Here is an 11185-nt window from a genome sequence, read left to right as displayed (position 1 = left end):
TAATTAAACATTCTCAAATACATTTCTTGCAGTGCATTTTCCAAATGGTTAAATCAAATTAGTTTGTGTAATACAACACACCTGGCGTGGGGTGTTGTGTGTAAACCTGGTAACACGAGACAACTGGCTGGAGTTTCTGAAACGAGGGCTGTGGACTTTCCTCCAGGTCTCTTCAATCATTCATCCAGAGGAAGACTCCTTTACAGCTGCAGGGCAGCAGGTGAGGTTTCAGACTGCAGCATCTGTCAGAAAGACAGATCAACCTCTATACAAACAAACACTGAATAACAATCAGGAGGGTGCACAAATTTTGGTACACTGTGCCATAAAGAAATGTGATAGCCATATGTCACACATACTATAAGTATTCATTTTAGGTTTATACATACAGTGTAGCTAGATCTACATAACATGAAGATAAATAGAGCAATATTGACTATCTCAGACCTAATTGTGATGTAAAACAAGAGATTGGCCAATCCAAAAAGATAAATTATAATCCTTCTCCCACTTGCTCATTTCTCTGCAGTGTCTGTCCTGGGCCATAACAGGCAGGGGAAAGAGAGTGCAGGACAGCTTGCTATGCACAGGGAGATCCTATGGTAAACAATCCAAATAAGGGTGAAAAGACAGCGACACCAAACGGTGCCAGAAGAAAGTAAATGGGAGGGACAGGTGCAATAAATACCGGTCCCTGGGCGAACTGCGTTTCCGCTCCAGTGATCTGTGTGGTCTAGCATTTCACCCTCAAGTGACTGAGGGCATGTCATTAGAGTAATACAGAAACAGAAGCCAGAAGAGTTGCATGCCACTTGGCCAACTGAAGCCTGATCTTCACATCTGCCGACAAACAAAAGCCTGTCACATTTGGAGCACAATCACTCTGGAGTTTACTTTTTTTTTCACTATCCAATATGCATTTACATTCTTACAGGCTATAGTGGACATCATTCACTTTTTTGCTGAATTTTTGTAGTTTATGAAATAGAAACACAGGGACAGTAGAATAATAGACAAGAGGATAGTATATTAGATAGCAGAGAACATACAATAAACATACAATAAGTCATTACACATAATGAACATAATTAAAATACAAGTTTGTGACTTAACACAGATCTAGGTGATCTCAACACACTAGTGACAACCATAACTGTAGTGACTGTAATCACTGAACATATACTGTAGGTGAAAAGCACGCAGCTGTTAATCCTCATCAGTTTGAACTGATTCATTCTTTGGTTAGAGGTAACTTTCAGTGAGAAAAGTATTAAGTGCTTAAGCAGAGCCAAGAGATATTACTATATTAGCATAGATACTATGTGTCACTGTTGACATAAACAATTGACTTTATAATCATGTAGATACATTATCATACTATCAGACAAATGCTTGTAATGTCTTGACTAACATTATTCAATACTTAAATATTGAATACTAGACATTTAACTAAGGTGTTTGATTTGCCTAGATTATCCTGAGAATGCATCACAAGAAGTGAAAGGATAAAATGAATTGTTCTTTCTAACTAAAAGCACATTTACATTGCTACATCTAGTCTGGGATCGGTCTGTTTTGCTGTTAACTTGCTTCACTGTCATTCTGACGTATCTCTAAGTACTGTGGTCATAAGGGGAGGGAAATGAAACATGGCCTCCATTTATCCAATGGCAGCTGTTTCCAAGTTAACAAATTCAGTTAGTCAAATTCAGTAGGCTATTACCTGAAACTAAGCTCTGGGAGAATTGTTCATCTGTAACAGAGCCACAGTGTGCATTTCAACCTCACTGTTTGACAGTGTTTACTGTTTTCCAAAGTTCACATGTACATCTATGATGGAAGACATTTCTTGGTGATGACACCATATACTCTAGTCAAGGTAATATGTGAAACCCTGGAGTTTTAGAGCAATGTAAAATTATTTTAGCAATGTAAGTAAAAAATAAGACATTTGTCAGCAAAGTGCTACTGTTATATTTACATTTCAGCTGTGTCAGGCAGCCAACAGTGCTTGTGTATAAGCTTCACTAGTAGCTGCTATTTCTGACTGTGTTTATGAGACTGTTGGCTGGTTGGCATTTGTCGGTTTGCTTAGGGTTGGGAGCTAATGCCCAGAAGTATTAGTAATAGATGGTACTAGCTCTCATTTGTTTCCCCTGGGCAATGCTGGCCTGGCATGTTATCCCACAGAGAATTCAACCATAGCAGCATAATACAGATCTTAATAGACATTGAGTAATCGATACTATTCTTAGCCTGGTGCACTTCAAAGCAGCAAGATATATTGAAGCAAATAATGCCCAATGCAATGCAATTCCAATATGGCAGGATGTTTGGTACATTTATGTTACTAGTCTGAGTCTCACAACTACTGTAGACGTAACACATGATTTTAACTGCTCGACAAGAAAATTGATTTATTATTGGAATCTGAACTCATTATCATGAAAACCCAATCTAAAACTGAACTCCTAGGATCCTAGATGGTCCAATAAGTATTTTTGAAGATGAAAAACTATTTTTAATTTAATAAACATGCAGAACAGTAATCCTTACACTATGACATCTTGTAAGGGTCACGCAAACCTATTTGAAACAGGAATGTAAAATATAGCAAAAACTATGAAATAACTTGCTGTAGTAGGTACTGATAAAATGAGTTCTGCAAGCTACACACCGAAGAAATCCTCTCGGTTCAGTGAACTGGATGTGTTTTTCTTTCCAGCGGCAGCCTCTGTCTCTCATCTCTGCAACTCCTCGTCTTGGCAGTATGCAGCGTCACTGCCAGCGCCTCAAACCATGAACATCCTTCATTTAAAGTGGGCTCAGGATTTTTAGAAGCTGTCAAATTAATGAGCAACATCAAAAAAAGTCTTCATGCTGTTTTTGTCTTTGAGTAATTAGTGCTACTCCTTGGGTAATCATATTGAAATTTAGTGATACTTCACTTTGAAGTTTTTAAGGGGAACTCTTTAGGGACCCTCTGAGGTCCCTCTGAGGGACTCACATTAAAAGATGCAAAATTTCAAGCTGTAACATGGATATGCTTGAAGACAATTGTCTAACATTCACACAGCCATTTTTAATTTTCCATTTAATTTCCTGTTAAAGATTTATTGTGCAGCCCCTTTCGCAGGGTCAGGCAATAAGCATTTCAAACAAATTTCCTCTTTTTTGGTGAAAATTCACCCCAGCAGAAGTGAGACTACTGGAAAGGCTTTCCACTGCGAGATTACATAGCATTCTTTGAAAGATAATTTTGGAGGTGCCTCCAACAAAAAACAGAAAATAGTTTCTTCAAAAAGCACAAAAAAGTGGCATTAGTCAGGTCTTTTCCAATCCTGCATAATTTGTTTTTATGACTGATTTAAATTCATTCACCAAAATCAGGGAGGGAATTTAGGGACTCCAACTACACTTCTGGACATTATGTTTTGGAATGTTTTTTTTACATCAGTCTTATTAGGATATTGCATCAGCCAATTCATTTATCAAAAGCACATGCTAACCCTAACCCTTACAACAATGCCACCAACTGTGAGAGCCAACTAGAGCTTGTACTTATTTTAGCTGTGAGATGATAACTTTTACATCTTGCATACGTTCAAAGGATACAAAGTTCTGTAGAGTGTGAAGCAGCCATTTCACCGCATCATCACTGTCTTAACCTTTAGGCTCTGACACTCACTTTTACATTACCATGGGGGTATCGGAGCACACAGAGCTAATAGACTCTGCATCAGACCTCCTTCTCTCTTGGTTGTCGCCCTGCCACTCCTCATCTTCCTCTCCTATTGGGTTCAACCTCCCATTCTGCTCCAGCTGGTCCTTGGGCTCCAGGAAGGCCACACGCCTGTTAAGGAAGTCCTTGGCGCCACCTTCCCACCCTTCTTGCCCCGTCTCCTCATGAACTTGAGAGATGCTAACAGTTGAAGAGCGGAGACTCCCGGGGACGCTCTTACTCAGGCCCTGGCCTGGGCAGCAGGCGCAGCGGCAGGGTGTGAGGTAGAGGTAGATGAGGATCATAACTATACTGGCCAAACATCCCATCAGGGTAGTGTAGGCCGTCTTCATGTTCTCCAGCCCGCCGCGCTTTGTGGAGTTATACACCACCACAGTTACATACAGGGTCTCGTTGAAGGAGTCGCTGGTGGCATAGCAGGTGTAGACCCCAGAGTCTTCCACCTTAAGGGGCCCGATCTGGAGGCTGCCATCACGAAGCTTCATGGCGCTCATGTTGGTCGGGGACACCGGGATGTTACCAGGCAGCGCCCAGCTCTTCTCCATATCCTTCTGCCTGGTGTCACAGTTCAGCACCAGGAACTGGTCCAGGTAGGCCTCCTCATCCATAATGCTGACCTCACTGCAGTTCAGATCCAGTGTGGTCATCTTCTCTTTCTGCAACCCTGGCAGCAAGCATGTATGGTCGTCCCTGAAGTCAGTGGCAGAGCTGAGCTGCTGCAGGTGCCAGCGAGCCAGCAGGTTGTACAGCTCACAGCTGCAGGGCAGAGCGTTATTATGGAAGTAGAGGCTGTTCTTGATCCAGGCGGGCAGAGCCTGGAGCTCCTGGAGGGGCAGGACTTTAATTCGGTTGGAGGAGACATCCAGGAGGGTGAGAGTTTCTAGCCGGCTCCTCTCCTTCACCAGTTCCATGGGGAAGCGTGAGATCTGGTTCTGGCTCAGATAGAGCTTCTGCAGCTGGTTTAGGCCAGAGAAGGCAGAGCGGTCAATTTGGGAGATGTGGTTGTTATAAAGCAGCAACACCTCCAGGTGCTCCAGGGGCTCAAAGATGAGTTCCTCCAGCAGGCGGAGGCCATTTGAGGATAGGTCCAGGTAACGAAGCTTTGTCACATACACAAAAGCTTCAGAGGAGAGGAAGGTGAGGCCGTTGTGGCTGAGCAGGAGGCTGTGTAGACTGCTGAGTTTGACTGGGGTCCATTCAGCACGTAGCTGGACGATGGAGTTGAAGCTGAGGTCCAACACAGCTGTGTATTGTGGAAGAGCTGTGGGTACGGAGGTTAGATTAATCTTGGAACAGCTGATGATGTTGCTGGCACACACACAAGTCTTGTGGCAGTCAAGGGGGCTTCGGATTCCCATAAACTGGCCATTGATTCTTATTGCTGGCAACAGTAAAACCAGAGGTAGGATTGTAAGGAACCCTCTTCTAAATACAACTTCCAAGGCACGGTGAGAAATGCAGAGCAGCCCTCCCATCATGTCAAGGTTGGGCCAGGGAATAAACTGTATCTGGATCTGGATCTGGATCTGGATGTTAGCCTAGTCTTCACAGTGGAGCCTCATGGAGCTGTAAGGACATATTGTACAATGAGCAGGCAATCAAAACTCTGACTGAAGATCAAAATTCAAGCTATGATGTCATTCCGCCGTCATATGAGATGGTAATGATGCCATGACTATAGTCGCAGCGCTCGTGCCTATGCGCACTTCATGCTCTAACGCACACAGGGGTGCATTGCACCAGCCAAGTCACCGGCCAAAAAGTTCTGGTAGATCTACACGTCAGCAAAAAAAATGCCACCATAATAGCATCAGTGAATTCCCATAATTAAGCTCTACATCAAAATCTAATATCGGTGTATATAGCCTAGGCTACTCATTCTGTAAATAATGTCGTAAACATAGCGTTGTGTGTTTTATCCCGCTCATCCCATGATATTTTTTTCTCAGTCAATACTCACTATCACAGAAAAATATGTTGAACATCCAGGTAGAAGTGTCCTGCCCGAGAATGCTTACCTTCCGATGATTTCTTAAGACGCGCAGCAAAAAAGGTGGAAGGCAATCTTCAACCGTCCAGCCTCGGAGGTGATCCGCCACAGGACATCATCCTCATCCTCATCTGAGCGGCAGCAATCGGCAGCAGTCCCTTCTTGTGTTTCATCTGAACCTGCTGGCGAACCAATTGAGGAAGACGACCGGGAAAGGCTCTCTGCGGTCCTGCCTGCCGAGGAAAAGCAACCATCTGATTATTGATCCGAGGGGCTCACACAGCAGAGCAGGGGGTGTGTCACACTTCCCCTCTCTCTCTCTGTCTCTCTCTCTCTCGCTCGCTCTCTCGCTCTCACACACACACTTAAGATTATTGATACAGAAGTTTACTGATACACAAGGGGCGATATTTAAAACTGAACGCTAAAATTGCAATCAATAAACAATATAAGTGCAAGAACTATTCTGACAAGGTGATACACCGGCTCTTGTTGGTGGGCTGTTACGCTGCAGCATCCCGCTGAGCTAGTACAGTACATTGTTATTAAGCTGACAGTCATAACAGCAACGTGACATTGTGTGACTGAAATAAGCTATTTTAAATCTTTGACCCGTTTTTTTCGTCGTTGCTGAATGACTCCTTGTGGTAGAAATGAGGGAAATTAGCAATCTTTGACATGAGCTATTAAGAGGCTGAAGGTTGATTGTGGCTTTTGTCTTTTTTCTTTTCTCTGATTAGTGTTCATTAGATAATTGACTTTTTTTTTTTTTTTTTGCATTTTTCTTTAAACAAAGGGGATCCTTGGAGGAGGTTTAGCTTATCTTTCTGTCCTATTAAGGGCTTATTAGTGGGTGATGGCTCCAAGAGCGTTGACTGGGGATTTGTATTGTTCTCTTCAGTGATGAAGCCCTTTCTTCTGCTTCACCTTGTTCCTCTGGCGAAGGGCAGGGCAAACACTATCACGGTCTGTCTGAACTGCAGCTGGTCTTTAGCACAGGACGTGATGTGCATGCAGTACTGCGAGAAGGATCAATACAGTTTAGAGTAGCACAGCGTGTGGTTCAAGCAAGGAGCTCAGCATCATGTCCTGTCAACTGGATGGAATTACCTAATTTGTTTACAGAGACATTTTTGATGCAGTCATTGCATTACATTACATGAGTATGGTTTATAGAGCATTGTCACTTTAGCTCATTTGTTTATTCACATTCATTTTAGTGAGCACCTAATTCAAGCCCTTTTTTCAGATTTTATCCCTTATGTTTTTTACCAGGTAACTTGACTTTGAGTATATTCTTATTCTCACCACATAGATGCAGTGTTAGGAAAACAGACAAACACTCACACTAATATATACTGGAAAATACAACCATACTCATGTACTGTTGGCTGCTGAGTAGCTCCAATACAGTTGTAGATTACCTTGTTCTAAGACACTTTCACATAGTTGTTGAGAGAGGTGAGAGCTGTTATTGTTTCTGTCCTTTCAGACTTTACCAGTCCAGAGGTTCAGCTTGCCTGGTCACAAGCCTCCACCCCCACTGCACAAAAAGAGACATGAGGATTGAATGGTCCACTGGTCTGGTTGCTATTGGTGCCAAGGTCAGCAATTAGTTGTTGCTGTAGTGCTGTAAAAGAAAGCAAACAGAATGAGAGCACAGTGTGTCCATGGAAAAAATATTGTCATGTTTGGTCAATTCAACATGTAAAGAACAGACAAATAGCAATGTCTTGATTTCTCTTGCTGTCATTTGACATACCCACTAACATGAGTCCAAATGCTTATAAGCAAGGGTGTGAAATGCCTGTAAAATGGCCACAAAGAGGAAGTGGTGACGTCAAGTGAGAAGTGGTGACTGTGACAAGAAATCAGGGCAGGATTTCACCGGAGGATCAAGTCACACAGAAGGTCACACTGTCCAGTTACATTGTCCAGCTAGTGCTTACATGCCACAGACTTTAAATAAAACTAAATAAAAACAATCTTACTACCTCAATTTCTGCTTTGGATTTGAACCTGATCAGTTCGTAATGACCTCTATGATGTTTTTATCAACTGAGCCACCGATGACACTGAGGAGCAAATTTTCTTATACGATATATATGATTAGTCTCTGAGCTTACACTATAAATCATCAGAATTCTTTCCCAAGGTAAACCAGGTGATGAATCAAAGTCAAGCAAACCTTTCTGACAATGGTGTAAATCTTTCAGAAAAAATAATGGGAATATGTTCCTTAGAGAGCCTTTTATATTGAGGAACCCTTTTGGAGCCCCCTTTTGATAAAGGGTTTAAAAAAAAGTAAGCAGGACAATGGCTGTTTAACCCAAAACCTTTTTGGAACCGTTATTGATGTGCTGCCATGTTAAGTTGTACTTGATTGCCAAAGAGAGAGATACTGTGACTCAAGAGCTACCATCAGATTAAAATAAAGAGCTGGTGTCGATTCACTTTCACCTTCAACTATTTTGTATACCCCCCCTCTTTCCCCTATCTTTTTCCACATTGAAAATGACTCATGCCTTCAAGGGTGTGATGGGTGTGTGTCACAACTTGGTTTTCACTTTGATGATAAAAAGCTCATTCAAATATTGGCCTTATACCCACTCCCACATCCATTTATGCTACATTGTGGTCTTTTTGTCTCTGCGGATGAATTATGAGAGATGGCCAAGGCAACCTTTCCATTCCAAGCTTTCCTCCATAGTACCCAAGCTATGTATCATAAACACTGCTGAAATGTGAGTCTATATGTGTTTCCATGAGTTTACTGTGCTTGCGTGTGTTTATACTGCTCTATTTTCTAGGTGGAAATCACCATTGTTCTTTTACTGAGCTGCTGTGCAATACAGGAATGTGTTAAGCGAGATACATTGTGATGTAGATTGAAAAGGAAAATGCTGAATCATTTAGAGTTTACTGTTTGCAACATCCCAGCTCTTATCCCACTCTATAGAATCACAAATGAGGTATGCCTCTGCAACCTCTACCATATTACAATGTGACATGGATCTTAATAGCAGCAATTACCCATGACTATCAGAGATTTTTAAAGCATTAGGCACAGAGACACAGAGAGAGATGTGTGTGTGCGCACATATGCACGCGCACACACACACACACACACACACACACACACACACACACACACACACACACACACACATGCACACACACACACACACACATGCACACACACACACACACAGACACACACACATTTTCTGTAATCCAGTATGTTCTCTTTAGGTGTTATCCGAATGTATAGTATTACTGCCACAATCTGGGGTAGCATTGCAATGACCTGGTGGCTGCCATTGCAATGTGATGCCTCTGATGAAATATGTTACAACATTATATGTGTAATGTAATGTTATAACATGTTGAGGAAAAAGGTTCTTGAGTCAGAGGTTCGTCTTAGTTGAATATATTTATTAAAGAGGAGTCTTCGAAGAGGAAGAGATGTACACAGCAGGGTGCCCCGTACACTTCTTCGAAGGAGAATAGGATTGAGCTGGTCTTTAAGTATCTTTCAAGGACGCACAGAATGTGCTGACATGGGACCAGGTCATAGAATCAGAGTCACAGCAACATGTGTTATGTCTTAGTATAGAGGATTTACAGATAATCTGGGACATCCAGGAGCCACTACTGACAAGAGACCTCTGGCCTAGTAAGTTACAGCACGAAGGTTACAGTGAGGTGACCATTCATCAAGAGCAGTGCATTCCCGTGCATTCCCCATTGGGGACCCTAGTTCATCTGTTCATACATGTATGTTAAATTTTTCTTCCACATAACATTTATATGTGTCTCGGACGGATGTGCAAAGAAACAAGTTCATAATTATACTATGTATAATATGGCAAGGCTCTAAAATTCCTAAAGGAAATCTACACATAGGACAATACTGATGCAGCCTTACATTTCCCAAAACTGTGATGATTCATTCAATCACTGATGAAAGAAGCTGAAGCAGCTGAATGGAGTGTTTGCATATGTACCGTCGTTACCAGATTGTTTGTCCTTCCCTGGCAGTTGTGATTTTAGTCCCAGAGCAGGTAATGTAAACTCGCCTCTTGCTGTCACAACAACCTGTTCACACAGCTGATTCAACTTGAGATGCATTTGGTTGGAAAAGTATCAGATAGCGTGGTTGGTTTAGGCAGCAGCCTGGTGGATGGGCGTAATGCTCTCAGGAGATTTACGGTTCTGTAGTGAATTATAAATGAGGTGCAGCACAGGGGCAGTGACAGCAGGTTAGGGTAATATCCAACCGGCCCACTGCACTCCATCAGCTAAATGAGATCAGCCTCTGCTCTGCAGAAGAACAGCTGGAAAACTGTAAGTGGATCAAAGCATTTTGTCAAAATTGGTGCTATACATGTTGATGCACATATTGGTTGACAGGTTTCATTTTTTCAGACAATAGATGCACAGATAGCTGAAAAGCTAAACTAATTGTAGAAACACTATGGTAAGGAAATAAGCTCATATACCATTATGATTTTATGTAGAGCATTGTGTGGCTATAGCATCAAATTGCACAGCTATTCCAACATAGGTTGAATGCATATAATCCTTTGGTAATTAGTGTGGTCACAACTGATCTTTCTAGACTTCCTTGGGTCATCAGTGTTGAATTACACACAAGTGACTGCTCCAGTGGAGTCTCAACTCTTGTTAAGCCATGTCACAGACTAATGCTGAGTAATTGGAGAATAAGAAGGACATTTTTTTCAGGGGCAGCAGACAAACAATATACTGGCGCATTTCTTTGTTTTTCATAAAAATATCAGGTAACGCTTTATTTTACAGCCCACTAATTACAGTATAACTAGTTTGTAATTATGGGATACTAATCAAATAACAATGCTGTATTTACAGGGTAACAAAACAAGAAGTCCGGGAATTAAGGGGTAACAATTCAGTAATTATTAAAAAAGACTTACAGGGTACAGTAACATAATTAGGGGGGACTAAACAAATGCTTAAATGCTTAAAGGTTCATGCACTGGGAAAAGGCCATTGTAAAGTGCTGCCCATGTTCCTATTAACTACATGGGTTGATGCACAGGCTGTTCTGGAAAAAAGAAACTCTACACCTGAAAAGCTGAATTGAAGATTAATAACTTTTCTTTTTATTTTCCTAAAGTATCCCCTCAAATATAAGTAGTAGTAATAGGTAATAGTAGTAACAGTAGTAGGTAAGATTAGAGTGAGCTAACGTGTGGCTTAAAACAGTGAAAGTGCAATAGTAGCAATTAAATAGATGTTTTCCGCATAACAAATACAATATCAAATTCCAAATATTCAGTTATGTGTTTTTTAATCATGTGTAGTTTATAAACCATGTACGAAGTGAGACATCTCTGTCATCAAAGTTTACTGGGGCCTGAGCTTCATCTGATGAGTCATAATGCAGCTGCACAGAATGCAGAAGAGTTCAT

At 41.6% G+C, this 11185-nt stretch overlaps 1 protein-coding gene across 1 annotated transcript; it reads right to left on the bottom strand.

Moving 5' to 3' along the window:
• Positions 1–3690: 3690 nt before the first annotated feature.
• On the bottom strand, positions 3691–5217 carry LOC139654259 (amphoterin-induced protein 1-like). The gene has a single exon (XM_071531346.1). It carries the CDS (start codon positions 5215–5217, stop codon positions 3691–3693), a length of 1527 nt encoding a protein of 508 aa, XP_071387447.1.
• Positions 5218–11185: the final 5968 nt, after the last annotated feature.

The sequence above is a fragment of the Centroberyx affinis genome, unplaced genomic scaffold, assembly GCF_046629955.1.
Source record: "Centroberyx affinis isolate AG114_WGS23_722 - 3 ecotype Tasmania unplaced genomic scaffold, CSIRO-AGI_Caff_v1 ptg002066l_1, whole genome shotgun sequence".
Classification (NCBI taxonomy): Eukaryota; Metazoa; Chordata; class Actinopteri; order Beryciformes; family Berycidae; genus Centroberyx; species Centroberyx affinis.
Note: the sequence above shows the minus strand (reverse complement) of the source record. Positions and strands in the feature narration are given on the sequence as shown.

Excerpts from the sequence above, each read along its gene's own strand:
- LOC139654259 (XM_071531346.1), bottom strand. The coding sequence starts at position 5,217 with ATGGGAGGGCTGCTCTGCATTTCTCACCGTGCCTTGGAAGTTGTATTT.